The 18,126-nt window shown below is 41.3% G+C and overlaps 1 protein-coding gene across 8 annotated transcripts in view; it reads right to left on the bottom strand.

Annotated features, from left to right (window-relative positions):
• Positions 1–15,724, bottom strand: part of nfyc (nuclear transcription factor Y, gamma) — a 28,881-nt gene extending 13,157 nt beyond the window's left edge. The window contains exons 1-3 of one of the 8 annotated variants that reach the window (XM_053612822.1): positions 15,611–15,724; positions 1,271–1,377; positions 383–451 (exon numbers count right to left, since the gene is read on the bottom strand). In XM_053612822.1, coding sequence (XP_053468797.1) covers positions 383–451; positions 1,271–1,366 — 165 coding nt within the window. In that variant the 5' untranslated portion in view covers positions 1,367–1,377; positions 15,611–15,724. Of the gene's footprint in view, positions 1–382; positions 455–1,270; positions 1,378–6,995; positions 7,193–15,610 lie in introns of those variants that run through there. The other 7 variants (XM_053612817.1, XM_053612823.1, XM_053612820.1 and 4 more) reach the window with 7 other exon arrangements.
• Between the last annotated feature and the right edge of the window lie 2,402 nt (positions 15,725–18,126).

The following is an 18,126-nucleotide window of genomic DNA, read 5'->3' on the forward strand; positions in this document are numbered from 1 at the left end:
ATGTCAGTGAAGCTGAGCTCTTAATTGCCTTGGCTTTCTGTTCCAGTTTAACCTTCTTCCCACTCTAAGCTCCAGTTTATTTTAAGCGTGAGAACACCACTCTAAACGAATGCATGCTTCCCACACAGGTCTAGTTTTAACTACAAACAGTGTAACGCTCATGCCACATACTGCGCACTCCACTGTGCAACAGGACAGGTCAAATGAGACAAGATGGCCGACAGCTTTAAGTAGAAATGAAAGAATCAAAGATTTTTCTCTGTGTGTCTCACACTCTTATTCCAGGAGAATAGTGGAAGGCAGGGTATGAAAAGGACACGGCTTTAGGTGAGTGAACATGACAGAAAGGTGCAAGCTCGATCAATGATCCCGTCACTCTTACCTTCACATCCTCATCCAACTTCATGATTTTCTTGATGCGAGCAAGTGGAAGCTCCTGCATGCGAAAATCCTTCTGAAACAGAGCGGGAGTGTGTCACACCAGCATCATTTGCATTTAAGCCTATTCCACAGGTATCAAAGTAAATATCCACAGATACGCACATGTGGTATAAATACTGATTTACACGCTATACATGTGGGTCAAACGACTCCTATGTCTAAAACATTCCACCTGAGCACAATATATTTAATATAAAAGGTTTGTCGTTATTGCATTTTGTTCACGTTGTTTATTCACACTTCTATATATAGTCTTATATGTAGTCTTTCATTAATTACTCCAATTCAGGTACCTAAAGCTTCATATTTATTGCAACTGTTTTAACATATATTTTTGGACGTGATTAGATCGTTACAGCTCCCAGATGCCGTAATGTACCCAATTATCATGTGATTATATGTAACAAAATAAGAATGTAAATTACATGCTGTAGGATTATAGCAATTTTGTCTTATTTCATATTTTCTTTCTATTGTAGACTCACAAACCAGACAATCCTTTGTGTGTCTCAAGTATAAATAAACAGACGTACCTCCAGTTCCTGTCTGATGGCACACCATTTTTTTTCTTCACATTTATAAACCAGCATTCACTATGACTTTATTTACTCGAATGTGCACGCTTAAAAGCATTTTACACCTACAATAATCACATAATTTTTTATTTCCCGTAGAAAAACCGTGACTCACAATGTCTGGCTGTTCTGTCCCTTTCGAGCCTCTATTATCACAACCTGCTTCTTATATTCATTCAGAGCGGGTCTTGGGTATACTCGTGTTTTCACCCATTTAAGTAAAGAGATCATAAAGCTGTACGAGAATGCCGTACCACAGTGAGGTTCCTGATCTCCTCCATGACCCTGGGCCAGAAGGACTGCAGGTTCTGCTGGGCATCTGTTCCCGCTGCTCCGAAGGAGTCCGACATCTCCAGATCTGCTATAACGACAAGCCAGACAGAGAAATCGAACCTTAATGCCTTGATAAGCGAGTGTGCGTTTTAAATAGACTAATAAGAAAGCACAAACGATAAGCTCTTTTATTTTTAAATAAAACTCATTTGAAAATACTTGATCCTTGAGAATACTTGAAAGTTCTTGCGTGTTTACTCATTGTGGCTGAATGTGAAGAGAAATGCGTACAGCAGCAGTGTACAGAAGAGGAGCAACAGTGCTTCAAACCTCTTGTGCAACCTGGAGCCACATCTGAACCCCCCCCCCCCACACTGAGTCCACAGTGTTTCTGAGGCTCGGACCAAATGTAGCACACTGTCTAGGCAGCTCTGTGTCCCAAGAAATCACCCATATACACACTGACACGCACAATTGCGAAACCAGTGGGCCCGGGCTCTCGGGCCTGGTGCTTGGAGAGTGAAGCTGGAAGGTTACTATGGCATGAGAGGAATTCTGTTAAGAAGTTCAGCCAACCTGCCTGAGCATGTGCTCCTGGGGAACTCAGCGCTGCTCACACTTTTTCCTTTTAACCACTCTGGCAGAAAAAAAAAGCAAGCCAAAAATAGCTGGGTGGGGTGCCACTGGCGCATGAGCCAGAGAAAAGACAACTAGGCCTTGTGCAATACAACTACAATCCAAGAGCGAGACAAAGTGCTAAGGGCTTAGACAGAGGAGCAATCAGACTTCTGTGTGGCATCACTATGTGGGTCAAACTCAGCAGGACACCCTTGCATACATGATTACACACGAGAGGATACGCAGAAACGCAGGCTTTCAACCGTTCAACAGAGACCAATATCTGTGTACTTGTGCACTGGATCTACTGCTTTTAAAATGAGAATATGGATCAATAGCATTAGAGCAGAAACAATACCAATAAATAAATCATGTGTATTGATTAGGCCTGGCTGCATGAAATATGGCCCGGTCTCCTTTGAGAGTGGAAACTGTGATAAAAGAAACTAGAACACTGCCGTAATGCTGAAGAAAGACAATTGGTTTTGAACCATCACTCAGTATCAATTGAAGAATTTAAAAAAAAGAGAAAGAAACTGCCTTGCTCAGAAGTGTGCTGTTTGCATTTGATTAGTTCACTGAGGTTCATTTAAAAAACAATAAAAACAGCATCTGGATATCTGGTTGTGTGACGGTTCCTCCATCTCCGAGTGTGGTTGGCTGATTCTCAGTGGTGGCCAGAGATAAGAAATAATAATTAGATGATTCGCTTAACACTGTTTAACTAACTAATAGCATGCAGTGAAAGCAGCACTAGCGTCAAAGGCCCAAGAAATGGGGGAGGCAAATTAAAACAGCAAATCCTCCATTTAAGGAGTGATGCCTCAGCACAGCTATGTTTGCTGTTTTAACTTGCAGCCACGTTAACCTTTTATGAAACATGACGCATGATAAATGAGGCACCCACAACAAGCTCGGTGAACAACATGTTCTTGGGCGATCATAAACCAAACGAATGTTCAATCATATTTAACAAATCATAAAAATGTACTGTGCACTGACCAGCATGGTCTAATATACAGAACCCTGAACTTTTCTCCCCTGGATACACAAAGAACCAGGTGGTCTGCATTTTTGTGTGTGTTGATTGCTCTTGCCCTTCAGCAAGCAGGGCGGTCGTGTTAGATTTCTCCTGACCTGTGTGCTTGCATCACTGCCAGTGTCTACTGCTCTTCTGCCTCTCGAAAAGTCGATGCTGCCTTCACGAGCTGAATCAGCAGGAAGTTTTCTGCTAGCCCCGGCCTGCTCCATGCAGGTGGCCCGCAGCGCTCACCGTTACCTCAGCAAAGGTGTGTGCCTCCATTTCACACCTCCCAGAGCTGCATGGGTTGAAATGGTGGACGGAAATACGCTGCAGTTAATTAGCTCCATTTTAATGGCTGCTCTTTCAAGTACTACGCAGGAGGACATACAGAGCATGGCTCTTTCTGCGTCCTACGTTTGATGTTTGATGAAGCGGGGAGACACAACGCCAGGCCTCGAGAGCCACGAGAAAAGCATGTGCCCACTGTGCTGACTCGAAAACAACGCTCCCAGCCAAATTACTGCACTTTCCAAGTTTCAAATGATGGATTGGTGCGAGCATAACACAATAATGTGACCACACAGAAAGATTTTCCATTCGGGAATGTTTAATTAGACTACTGAATACTAAATCAGACATGTGTGGAAAAACTGAAAACGGAATGAAGACATGCCAATGACTACGGTCAGGCAAAAGACGGTGTAAAAGAGTGACAGACATACCTGCTGTGATTTAATGAACTACTTCAAATGCACATTCTTAAAAATCTACTCTTCAAAAGGGTCCGGGTATGAGCTATTTTATGTCGAGAGAGCGTTTGCTCCAATTGTTTTCCGTCTTTTAAGTAAGAACCAGTCACTGCTTTACACTGCAACTCCTGTTGTTATGTCTAAAGTCCAAGACTAATGTCAACAGCACCTTATTAAAACAACCTCAGCTTTATAAAATGTGCCACAGGACTGATCCTTCACTAAGCCCGACCCCCTAGTTACAGCTGCTGTGTCTGACACGCTTCTCAGTCCGACAAGTCACGTGGAGTTTTCACTGATACAGGTAAAGCTTTACCACAAGAAATATCTAGAGCAGTACATCCAAAAGTTCAGCCAGCTCTCATCTATCACACAACAGCTACAGGGAAGGTGAAGGCGAACGCATGCTTCCTTTGAGACACGTGAAGCCAAAGCCATACATTACACAGCAGCGTAACACATTCGGAGGAGACCACCAACTACCCTCTTCCACATACATGACCTCAGAGGAGCCTACGACTGCTGTGATTGACAGGGGAGAGAGAGCCTACCATCCCTCCCACCCAGAAAGCATGACCAGATTTGCTTCCTTGGCTCCTGACCACGGATGTGAGAACATGCCTTTTGAAGGCTTAATAAACTTTAGCCTTTCAGCAGCATGTAACCAGAAAAGGAGAGAAGAAAAAAAAAAGAAGAAGAAGAAAAAAAACAAGGGCACTGATGCTAAATCCTAGTTAAAAAGTCAGCAACCCCATCAACAACAAATGATTCATTAAGCTAAGACTTCATGGCAATCCATTTTTTTTTTACATCAGCTCATACTTTAACTATGTTTGGTCTTAAAAAGCAAAGCTTTAACAGTGACAAGGAAAGACTTTGCTCAGACTAGCTAGCTAGCTAGCTGAAGCGCACACAGATCTTGTTTAATCCAGATCCTACACTGCAAATCCCCCACCAAGGTTTGTCCAAGGTGCCCTTGCCTAGTTACAGTTGCTAAGCGATGATTGGCCGATTGGTGTTTAGGCGGTGGGGTCGGTCGCTCACAAATTAATACGACGAATTTGATCAATCACAAATTAATTTGAACTATAAACAGGCTTTTTTTTTTTTTTTTTTTTTTAAATGAGCGAGGCGGAGGATTTTGCTACCAGTGATCTCTATATCATGTTATCATTCCATGTCTTTCTCCTCCCCGCCCTCATTTCTTGAAAATAGAGCGCTGATGAGAGCAGATATGAACGAGTAACACAACCTTATCTGACATCTAAGTGCTAAAGGCATGGGGAGGGGGACTGGCACTGAAAAATGGGTACAGAACAATTTGACACAAAGGAATTGTGTGTGTGTTTTTTTTTTTTAAAAAGCATGTCTTGCAAAACCGAAAGGCGCACTTTACACATGGACCGTACTATTTATGAATCACCCGGCAAGTAATGAGATTCTCTCTCAAGCGTTCCAAAATGTCCTTGACTATGCAAAACGCTAGATGTGAAAACTTCATGCATCTCAAAATAAACAGGGGTTGAATTTCGATGCTACAGATCCGGGCAGATGCCTTTTCTCACAATACGATTCGGAGCAAAAATAAAATAAATAAAGTCCCTGTGATACTAAAAGGTCATCTCAAGGGTGCTAGACACACTAGTCTAGAGATATTTAGGACTCATTAACTACTGTGACATTCTCACACAGAGGACAGTTGGGGAAAGCTGTTGCGGTTACTGGTTAATCATCTACCCCCGACAAAACAAAGCGCAGAGCAACACGCGGCAACGTATTACAAATTAACCAACAAATAACCTTCTGCGTGTTTTAATAGCTAAAGACAGGGGTGACGGGATCACACCAGACATAGCTGCACTATATGACATATGAGTAATCACAGTGCACCTATAGCTCGGTCGTACTCAACACGTCCTTGTTTCAGCCTCACAGCGGTTACTGATCTCTCAAGGTCATTCAATAGAGGAAAGAGGGAGGGAAAATGAGTAAGGTAGGGAGAGACAAAAAAAAAAAAAAAGAGGGAGATACATTAGCAGAGAAGAAAGCGAGAGGGAAACAGAGGACTCCTGCTGGAGCTCTTGCTGACCCGGTGTTAAACCTGAGGAGCCGATTTGCATGCCGGTGTCTCCAGAGACCAAGCTGATGCTGAAAGGGCCCCTCTTGTGTGATGGTCTGTGAGGCGTGCACTGTCCTCTCAGTCTCACGCTCTCCCTGCTGACTGAGTGACTGTGCGAGCCGCTCTCACATTCTTGTGACCTTCATACGCCAACAGGCCCCACTAGCACAGACGGGTACAACAAGCTAATGCTAGCTCCAGAGCAAACAGAGCAGAGTGTACACTTGGAAGCTTCCTTTTCCAAATGAAAAGGTTCATTATACCGAGTTAAAAGTGCCTGGGTCATCACATAGAACGTGCAAAAGGTCACCTTTACACGGATCGGCAGGATTTGTGACGCCCTCCCGTCCAACACTCATGTTCTCAATCACTTTTTTTGGGTTCCATATTGCCAATGGATCAGCGAGTGGCTTAAATGATATTCAAATCTCATGCAAACAACAAATCGCAGTGAGATTTGGCAGTAACTGGGAGCTATTTTTAGTTCTCCCCCCTCCCTTCCATCAGGACTCTACTATTCGAGGTACCAGTGGAAACTTTCAATTAGAGGCAGGACAGAAATCGCAACGGACCTCAGATTCGTTTGGCGTGGATTAAATGAGGGGAAAGTACCCCAGTGGAGACGTTGAAACACGAGAAGGGAAAGACAAGTAGCTCCCACGAAACCTTACTGTGAGACCCTCTCAAGTTTGTCCCCTGGACACTACCACCATATTTGCCCTCTGCTCTACATCACTGTCAGTAAAGTGTAAACAAGCCATGAAGGACTGGGCCTTGAAGGTGAAGCAGGACTTTTCGTGCAGGACACACAATCACCATCTTCCCACCACTCGACACGCAAAAGAAACACAGGGAACATTTCTACTGACTCCGTTAACAGGTCCGAATCCAAACTATGACACTTGTAGTAACAGTAGTACGGGGGGAAAAACCCACAAAACATTTCATCAACATGCCCACTTTAGGTGGAATTTTTAAATGTTCTTTTAATAAAAAAAAAATTATTTAAAAAAAAGAAAACCCAAGGAAGAAAGCAGAGGACATAAGGAGGAGGAGAAGCACTGTGGAGGACAGAGAACAGAGGAAGCATCCCATTTCAGATGGACAGAGAGACAGAGTGAGAGTAACAGAGAAAACAAACACCAAACACAGGTTGGTTTGTGGGATCGCTGCCCAAACGCAGATGTCACACTTACCTTGTGCCCTTCATAGTGCGCTGCAGACAGGAGGAGGATCAGAGTCCCTTTTAGAGCTGGACAGAGAAACTCTAGTCCCACCAGGCTCTGTCCTGGGAGCAAACAAAGGCTGTGTGTAGGGTAGGCAGTCGGCATTGCACGCAGATCCCAAAGCCGAGAGGAAAGCAACAACCCCCCCCCTCTTCAAAACCCCCTCCGCTTTCACTACCCCATCAACTCCTACCCCCCCTCCCATAAACACACAGCCCCCTTCCATTCCTCCTCTGACTGACTGCTACAGCCTTCAGTCCGTCTGTGCCTGGCCACGATTCGGTTCGTCTTTCAGTTGACCCCTGCTTCAATGTGAAGTCAGAAAACAGCAGAGAAAGTGAGAGACGGGAGGAGAGAGACTGTAGATCAGTACAGCAAGTGCTGGACAGAAAATCTCCTGCCTGCTTTCCCTTTAACACTTGAAAGTAAGCAATCTAGCCTGCTACGTGATACTTATGGCCCGCCTCTCTTCCAGATCCCACCCATTTCTTCTCTTCAAATCCGACAGATCCCATTTTCGCTTCCACTGGCTCAGCTGACTGTCCTTAGGCTGTGTAATTCCACCCTCCGTCCGTCCGCCCGCCCGTCTGCCCTCCCTTTCCTCGGTCTTTTTCTGCTCCACCCCTTTTCACAGAGAGTCAACTTCCTGTTTTAAGTTACCTTGAGAAGTGGGGTAGGGGTCAGGGAAGGAAAAAAGGAACAGCGAGAAAACAACAGACAAAAGGACGGAGCAGGGGGGAAAAAAATGGACATGACGAGAGTGGAGGAGGGTCTCTGTCCGCTAGCTTCACAACTCTTCTCTGATGATCTTGTCTCCTGCTGGAGCTGGACGGAGCTGGAGGGAACAACTGGCTTCTCACCAACAACTGTGCCTTGCTTATTTACAATGTCAAACAAAATGTCTCTACAGCCCGCCCCTCTGACTAGCACACTGGCTGGCCCAACGGTGACGTAAATCACCTCGATGCCACCGATTGGCTCAGAGGCGTGTCAAAGCGGCTGCCGCATGCCGTCGCCGGATGATTTAAAGTGGAATGTCATACAGGGCAGATAAGCCGTCACACAGGCACGCAAGGACATCTGTGCAGTAAAGCTCTACAGAATGTGCAATTCATCCATGCCGTTTAACAGAACACGAAATTAAACGCAGCAGAGTCTCACTAAATAGCTAAATAATACAGTTCCCAGAAAACACAGAGCGGTTAGAGGTGACCTTAAGCCGCTTTAGCCAAACATGCTGACAAAACCAGGAATATGCAACCTTCCCGAAATAGATCCGAGACCACGATGACAATCAGCAAGAAAAGAACCCGTGCTAGTGTCTGTTCAGTCTCTGCATTTATTTCACTCTTGTTATGTGTGTAATATTTGAAAACCTCTTGTATAACAAAAGGTTATTTCAAGTCCAGTTTCCTATAAAAACGCAAACATTTCATGAAAAGCATGTTATTGATTTACACTGTACAGTCCCTGGCTTCAACTGAGTCGTACAAATAAAAAAATAAAAAAAGATCTCAATGAACATTACAATCTTCATGTTACAACATATCATATTACAGTAATTAGCATTTTATCAAAACTACGGCACTTCAAAAAAACAACAACAACAACAACAACATGACCAGAGCAGATCCGGCCCATTTACAGAGAAGATGGAGGCGTTTTAAAGGATGCCTAAAATGGCGGAGTGACCTCAAGGTTATCCTGGTCATTCCAGTAAATACCTGCTGTTCAATGAAAAAGGAACAAATCACTAGCCTGGGACAAGCAGATGTGGAGGTTGAGCTATTAGTTTAGTTATTCCTAATAACCTGGTGGACAAGTAGGTTAACGCCTAGAGATTGTCATTTGGTGTGTGTTTGAACATAAAGCACTTCGTGCTGATGTGAAGCAGCTCAATGCAGTAACTCGAGCTCATGCTACTCGTTCCGACTCTCAGCACCTGCGGATTTGCAAACATCGGCTGAGGGGAAGACAATCTTTCCTCAATCACGTGGAGACACCGACAAAACCGAGCAAAAGAAAGTCCGACGCAAGCTGCTCGTCAGACTCTAGTAATATTTTTACGTGCAATGTGAGAACGAGACACCAAATGTAATATCTGAAACACGGGTAAAGACATGCTGACGAGAACGTTGTCAGAAAAGGAGAACTATCATACACGCGTTCACATCGCTCCGTGATGAAACGGGCCGTCCAATCAGATTTGAGCTTTAGATCGCGTGCCCGGAGCCGCTGCTGTTGCACAAAAGGGCAAGATAGGTGGCGCTACAGCACAGAAAGCTGTTTTGAAAACCAGTGTAAACACGGAAGAACAGTATTCTGGACGAGAGAAGAGAATGGACTTTGAGTTTTTATCACTGGGGTCTGAGAAGAGAAAACTTTGTGATTAAAGTCACAGCGAAATCCATTTTCAAACCCAATCCTTTCTTTCTCTGTCCTTCTTAACAGTTTGTGTGTCTTGTGGTGCTACGAGCCAACATTTACGTGACTCTTCTTCTCCTCAGCGGTCTAAGACAATAGGCCGATCGGCTGAATAGTGGGTTGCGCCACCTATCGTGCAGGCATGAATTAACCAAAGATCGAGCGTTTCGCGTTCGGTGTGAAAGCACGGTTCGTCTGTAATTCGCTTCGCTTTATCGCGTCGCGCTCAGTGTGAACGGGCCTTTAGCTGGTATTACGTTAGCTACCATTTTTTAGCCAAGTCAGTGGAGCTTTTACTGCCAGTCATCTAGCTATTTTAAGATTTCTTCACTCCCTGCGCTAGATAGTGGCAAAGCGTTGATGTTTTTCTGTGGGGTAAGAAGATACCTGCTGTATCTTGTATCTCAGTGGAGCACATGAGATTGTAATGTGTCTTCTTTTTACTGAAACGTGATTCTTAACTTTGTTATGCAGAAAAGAGCAAACGCTTCACCACATTTAAACTCTGAAACTTAGAGCTGCTTTACACTTCTGCACTGAAGTTAATTTGCCAGATATTAGGGTTAACTAATATTAGGTATTAGGGATATTAGGGTTAACTGTGGCACGTTAACTGTAGACAGTCTTCTACAATCCAAACCGGGAATATTTACGGTCCTGCTCGTCACCGATGAAAACATTCCAAGTAGACATGACTCCTCCAATGCGGTCTGGTCTGCACTTATATAGCGCTTCTCCTTTCTTTTTTCCTTTTTTTTTTAGCTGGACAGACTAAAGGACAAACAGCATTGTGGGTAACATAGGAAAGGGTTAACCAAAGTGAAAATGAAGTACTTAAATTAGCTCTCCTATTTAAAATAAATAAATAAAATAATTATAATAATAATAATAATAATCTTGCATGTTCTTTCATACTTCCACTATCCCAGGGTCGTTAGACCGACAGTACTCTCAGTCCCTGCCCTAGTGAACCACTATGAGGATGTATTTATTTATAGAGTTCAAAGCTGGATAAGGATGTTTGCCAAATGCCGTAAATGTAAAAACAGACCAACAGTGAAAGACATTTAAACCAGAAATCAACTTTATTACTATTTTATTATATATGTAAATCCAGAATTACGATGTTTATTATAAACCTTAACATACAACTCGTTCAGGTGGATTTCTGCTTTCGTTTTTTTTGCTGCGAGCGGCTGCTGACCTGAGAGAGAGGAGAGTCGAGCCGTAGCTCCTCGTCATTCTGGACGCTAAACGCTTGCTCACACCATGTATATGAGCTTTCCGTTTATTTAGGAGTTTAATTAATTAACGAAACTGTACTGTTTGAACAGCAGGGGTCCCAATCTACACAAACCACAGAGTTAAAATGTGTGGAGAGCACGCTGACTGACAGCTCCGGATCACGACGACTGGCACGCATCATACATTATATAGTTACAAGACCATGTCATAATGGTTCAAAAGAGCTCTTCAGTAGCTTTCAAACAATACGAGCCCCGTGCTGTAAGAGAGAGCGGTCACGGACACCAGCATTTTAACTGAAACCCTTTGGAGCTCTATTTGTCTATTAAAAATGACAGCGCTCATTGTGTTTCAATGGATCATTTTCCTCTGTCATTTATGTTACTGTTAGTTCTTGTTATTGTGTATTTTAGCATACATAACAATACTAATGACTATATAAATGGTGAATTAAGGTTTACTTTATACCAGGGCATTGTTGAATACTTGATTCTGATTTGTTAGAGAATGTTGATTATATTTCTATAACAGCTGCTGTGGCAGTAGTTACATTTATGGCATTTGGCATACGCCCTTATCCCTGTATGCAGAGCGACTTACATTTACCTCATTTATACAATCGAGCATACGAGGGTTAAGGGCCTTGCTCAAGGGCCCAGCAGTTGCAGCTTGGCAGTGCAGGGATTTGAACTTACGACCTTCCGATCAGTTGTCCAACGTCTTATGTTATCATTTGTATAGTAACGATGTAGTAAACACTCCACATATACAGTTTTACCAAACGTGTTTTGCTATGAAGTTTCCTTTGTCTGAAGACATTTACTTTGCATGTCTGAGAAAAGTCTGCAGTAGTGATGGGAAGTTCGGATCATTTTACTGACTCGGATCTTTGAATCTCGTTCGGCAAAATGAACGAATCTTTTTTCGAGTCATTTCGTTCATTTCAGCAGAATATAATTAAAATGTTACATGTTAAATTCCCTGACACATCTAGTACTTAATAAACTATGACCTAAACTACAGGCTAATGCAACCAAGGCCGAATTATGAGAAAAAGAAATTACTCGTTCACATCTCGAGTCTTCAGGTTCGAGTCATTTGTTCATCCCGTTTCTGGTACTGCATGGCGGTCACTGGAAGAACAAACGACTCGAACCTGAAGACTCCAGAGATGATCTAATCATTTCTTTTCCTGTACAGAACCTATGGGGATGTTGCTGCGCATGCGCGGTCAAACATTAACGAATCACTCTCTGAGACAACTCGTTGTTCCCGAGTCATAATAAAGATTCGTTCAAAATGAACGAATAGTTCATGAATGACACATCACTAGTCTCCAGGTCTCCATGTCCAAGATTTCTCACACGAGAAAGTCTTCACGCCAGAGGCTTCCCGAGCAACATGACAAGCTAAAATTTGTCTTATTAACGTTAAGAGAGAGAGAGAATAAAAAGAGAGGCTGGTGAGGAGGATGGCTGTTTATAGCTGTTACAACCTAAGTGATAACAGGAGCCTACTTGCTTTGTGGGCATTAAACATGAAACATAACTATTAATGAATCAAATGTTAGATGTCCAATCCTTTAAATAATAAAAAAATTGAAATGGTTGGCAAACTGCCGTTAAATAAGAGGGATAAAGCAGTTTACAGATGGCTGTTATTGGAAAATAAATGACTTTGGGATAACAGCCTGGCGCTAATCACATCACCCATCGTAGTTAATTTTTTCCCCTATAACACCATTGTATTATTCAGTTTTATTCTAGCTATACTATAGCTATATAAAGAGCAGTGAAACATGTTAATCTAGAAAATAAGAGGAAGAATCTTTAATAGGTCATAAACTATGTGGACTTGTTAGCTCATTACAGTTAGTCTTATACCCGCACATGTTTAACCCCAACACAGGCTTCTCTCCATGACGAGCGCTACAATGCACAACTCAGCCTAAACTGTGAAGAAAACAAAATCAGACAACGTATTTTTCCACGTCAAATATGAACCGATGGTCTTTCTAGTTACGTTAAAATAAAACGACATTAAGCCCGGCCAACACGGCCACCGAACACGTTGAGAAATGTCACTTCCTGTGTTACAGCAACGCCTACTGTTTTCAGAGACTGCAGCTAAAGAGCTGTAATGTGAGGTCTCACGCCGACTCATCAACATTTTACTGTAAGAAAGAAAACTTACATGACATCTCATAACAGTAACAAATTACAAATATTATATAAAGAAAATCACACTGGATGTTGCCTAATGTTTGGTAGTCAATTGCAAAGGCTTTGGAAAAGCTTATTATAGTATAAATGCATCAGATCATTTCCATTTCTGTTATTTTACGATACAGGTGTCCTAATGTCTGCTGCTCTGTATATGAAATAAGTGCAAAAGTTTGCACACCCTTACTTCAAAATGACACAAAGGCAATTAATATGAGCTAGGTGTTACACAAAGCTTTATCATCACAAACTACAGGAAGTGTTCACAGATTAAGAGTGACAGTCAAAATACGTTTGAATGTTACATAAATTTGATTTTTTTATCCAACAGACTTTTTGAAAAACTCTTTCTCTTCCATTTCTGAATATTTTTTGTTTACTGATAGTATTTGGTATCCTTAAACAATGAACTCTTGTATACGCTGCTCTAGCTTTAAAAAAAAATCATTATATTGCATTTTAGGTCTTCTGATCGTTTCTTTTAAACTTGGCTGCTGTTTACAGCCTCATGCTCTAAATAAGACTTAAGAAAGACTTGAAGAATTGACTAGGTTACGTTTACACCATAATGAGGCACATGTATTAACTATCTCCCAAATGTTTTGTAGTCAGGGACCACTTTAGCCCTTGTTAACGTCAATTTATATATTTTTTAAAAAGCTACACATAGGTCTATAGAGGACAAAAATGCTCATGTTCAAAAACTGTCAGAAATATTAAATATTAATATTTTTTCCCACTTTCACTGACTTCGATTTTTTTTTTAACCAGCATCAGTGCTGATCATAATTACCAAACGTTGATTCATTTTCAGAATTTTAACTTTTTAAACGCAGATTTCTTTACATAATGCAAAAATCTTCAAAGCTCAGTAACTTTCTTTGACTCGTATACATGGGTGGGACTTGTGATTTCCAGTACAATATCATTTCTTTCTTTCAAACTGTTCACACACACACAAAATTTTCAGTACACACACACACAAACCACAACTCTGATATCCATACAAACACACCCTGACGATTATAGCTGCATCATTTATTCAGTCTGCAGTGCTCTATAATAATAATAATAATATTGTTATTATTATTATTATTATTAATACAGCAGAATCAGAAAAAAGGAAAAGCATGCATTTTCCCCACAGGCTAAACCTCAGAAAATAGTACACATTTCAGAACATTTTTTTTTTAATTCAATGTTTTGAAACCTTGTCAACAAAATAAAAGCCTATTAACACAGAATACATGATGTTATGCTTAAACATCACAGGGATTAAATATTGCAGTTTGAATGGGTTTCGATGGGGACATTTTTGTCCTTAAGGTCCTGAGTGTAAATCTATTTTGTCTAGCTAGTTAAAAATAGATTTATGAAAGCAAATGAGGGTGAAATATTATAATTCCAATAGAAACACACACCTTTTGCTAAATTTACGATGTTTGCATCAACACAGGCAAAATGATCAAAAATAACTAAAAATTAAAAAGACAAATGTCCATAAAGACACAAAAGGGTTAACTATAAATAAATCCCTCAAACACTCATTACAGATTCACTCCATGAATAATTATCTATTGACAAATGTACAATAATAGTACTGTTTGAGCCTTAGAAACTAAATTTACTCAACACAAGCACACACAGAGTCAAAGACTTTTTTGTCATTAAAATAAATACTTGTACAAATAATAATAATAATAATAATAATAATAATAATAATAGATGGAGTCCAGTCATTAGTCCACACTTGCTGAACATTAGCCGGCTACAAGACAAACTCTACAGGTGAAGTGCACTAAAATTACCGGAGTTTAACCTTCCAGCTGGCATTTATTCTCATTTAACATGTCTTATGTTAGTGATATTCAGTAGTTTGGGGCTTTAAGACGAGCTGAGAACAAGAGAAAGAGGTTATTTTACAGTTATTAGTAAAAGTGCCCAGCCAAGACTGCACTTTCTCCATGAAATGAAGCTTGTTTACTCGGCTACAGCTAGCTAAACAAAACCGCCTGTACAGACAGTAAACATAATCAGACAACGGATGGTTTAGGAGTTATTTATAACTATAATACAAAAGACGAGAGTGTAAACTTGGGACATGTCAGTCTGGGAAACGGGGGAATTGGCGCGAATTGGCAAAGGTTGAAACTTTGGAGACAATGCTCGGTATTATGAGCAGGCCGCAAACATACTGCATATCGTCTTCATTACCCTCGGAGCAACACGGCCACGCTTAGGCAGATAGCCCTATGCACAAGTTTCCTAAATGTTTGTAAAGTGCTGAAACGCATACTAACCAATAAAGACTACGTTTGGATCTGTCCTTCAGACCAATCAAACCTCGGACTAGATTCCACCAATCAAGGTTTCTAAGGGCTCCTATAAGTTGAGAAACTAACGCCATTTCGGCTCAATACGAACCACCGTGTGAACAGTACGCCATGGTTAGGCAGAGCCAAAATGGCGGATCGTGTTTTACAGTTTCTAGCCACTTCCACTCCTTTCCGCTAGCCACCAATAAGCGACTCAGAGAGCGAGGAGGGAAATGGCGCCTATGTTCATCCTCCAAAACAATCGTCCATTGGATGAGAACGTTCATTGGCCGAGGACTCCCGCATGACCTTAATCTAAACTCTATACACGACACTAAGGGAATGCGAGCATGTCAACAGGTTTCAATTCTGTACTTACTTTCCGTGACGAATTCGTAGAGTAGTCCGGTTCGGCGTTATTTTTTTTTTATTAATTCGGTGCGCTAACAGGAGCCAAGATGGCCGCCGCTTTGACAACTGGTCCCGAAACCGGAAGTAGTGTTACGTGTCCCGTGACGTCGAGTACGACATTGAAACCTCTGATGCTAGTGCGAGTTAACGGTTAAACCGAGGAACCTTGCTTCAACAGTATTGTTTACTTTTAATTTACCTGTTCACACTTATAAATTATGAAGCCCTTATACATAAATTCCACTCTGTATCAGTTCATTCTAAGCACAACAAAACTACTGACATCCCTAAATATATGGACAGCCTTTATTTCTATACTCAGCTGATACTTTAGCTCAGGGGTTCCCAAACTTTTCCAGGGCAAGGCCCCCAAATGGCATTAACATTTGACCGAGTCCCCCCTTTTGCAAGATGTCTTTAAAACACATTAAAAATACAGACTTCTGAATATATCCCCCCCTTTTTTTTATTAGTAAATACATCTTACATCTTTACATTACATTAGGAATTGATTGTGTGTGTGTGTGTGGTTGTCTGAGAGCGAGAATTTATTTTTCACACCAAATTGTTAAGGCCCTCCGGGCGCCCCCTGGCGGCCAACACTTTGAAAACCACTGCTTTAGCTGTTGTAAAAGCAGGGCATAAAGTGTTTAGGTTTTGATTTAAAGGAAAAGTCCTTCCAGAAACACATTAAATGTGTTTATATTGAAATATTTGCGATGAGAGTAGCTATCCTGGTGCTCATTTGTTAGCCGGTGCTGTATTTTTATTATTCCTGTGAGAAGTTAGCAGTTGCATGCTGCTCTGACGTCACAGGGGGACGATGCTAGCTCAGGCTACTTCCACATTAATCCAGATACACATCTGAAAACCCCGTTTTCGTTTTAAAACGCTCTCCATCTACACTGGTGGCTACAAATGTTTTCCAAAAATTTCTCGTCCACACTGAAACGTCTGAAAATGTGTACATCCCTATACTGCACATGCGCGAAAACGCAAGAAGCTTTGGCCATTTTGCGTCATTTCTGTCAGGCGTTTATTTGACCGTGAATCTGAAGGATGTACAAACATTAACATTAACCTTTAACAAAGCTATCAAACTGGATAACATCATCCACCATCTTGTTTGTTTTGAGTTGAATGGGTCACACGACTGTCAATACGGCACTGTTTTTGAATATATCGCTTTCTCAATCCACACTACAAATGTGAAAACGCCCTTTTAGAATTTAAACACTTGGGAGAGCGTTTGTGAAAAGCTCCGTTTTCGCTGGACAGAAACCCAAACCTAGAAAAAAAGATACGTTTTCATATTTATCCAGATTAATGTAGACATTGCCTCCGTTACAATGGCGTGTACTAGGAGAAAAATGTTCAACAGTGCCAAACATATGATGAAAAGAAAGACCAAGAGATTCTTTTCTCGCTTACCATTCACCAGTGACATTCAATTTCATATTCATTAGAAATCCAGTGAAACATTGTACTCAAAGATCCAGAATGTAATGCAGAATATGACACAGTTATCCTAATTTAAAGAAAAGACTCACCTCAGCTAGTTAGTGATCTATTAGAAGACAAGCACAATGGCACTGACAGCGGTGGTAGTCAAAATATAAAGGTTTGTAAACCTTATCTGCTTGATTAGAGTGTACAGATGAGGAGGTGAGAGAGTTAGACAAACTAAAGGACTAAAGCGCTGCTGCTAAGCAAGAGCTAAATCCCATTGGCACCTCTATTAGCAGCTAGTAAATGGAAGAAGTTGACACTAAAAAGTCAACTAAAATTTAATTACAGAATAAATTTCAGATGGTCCTGAAGATCACGTTATTTATAAAGATTAATATGCCTGTTGTTTAGGACGGATTTTTCCTTAAAGATCATGGCCTATAAATTAGAGCCTATGAATGACAAATTAGAGCAGAGAGCATTTCAGTTAGGTCTCTTCTGATCAAGACATTAAACAAACAGAAAAATGACACGTGCTTAATTTACTAGTTGATGCTGAAATATTTTTTCCCTACTGGCTTCAGATAGAGGTAAATTGCTCTTATGAACAGCCCTACAGCAGGGCATAACATTTCCTTTACAACTGACACTCCCTCATTACATATTCACTGCGAAGAGGAATATACGTAGGTAAAATTATAGCCAGTTGGCTATAAAATGGAACTAATTGCCCTATAACTTCACCACCCCAGTCAATTTTTGTGCAGAAAGTAGTTTGAGTATATACAGTATATCAGATAACATTAACCGCTGAACTTCTCTTGCTAGACACTGGCATGGACACCCTCTCATTTGTAGCTAAGCTCATTTTATTCTCCTTTTGTTCCACATTTTTATAACTAGGTAGGATGGGCTAGAATTAGCTAACTAGAATTTATTCATTCATTCCTCTTCAGTCTGAGGTGGGATTACATCCTGGATGGGACAACAGAGGACACTGATTAAGGTGACACTGATATTCACTCCTAGCTGGTA

This window comes from Ictalurus furcatus, chromosome 24 (genome assembly GCF_023375685.1).
Source record: "Ictalurus furcatus strain D&B chromosome 24, Billie_1.0, whole genome shotgun sequence".
In the NCBI taxonomy this organism is placed as follows: domain Eukaryota; kingdom Metazoa; phylum Chordata; class Actinopteri; order Siluriformes; family Ictaluridae; genus Ictalurus; species Ictalurus furcatus.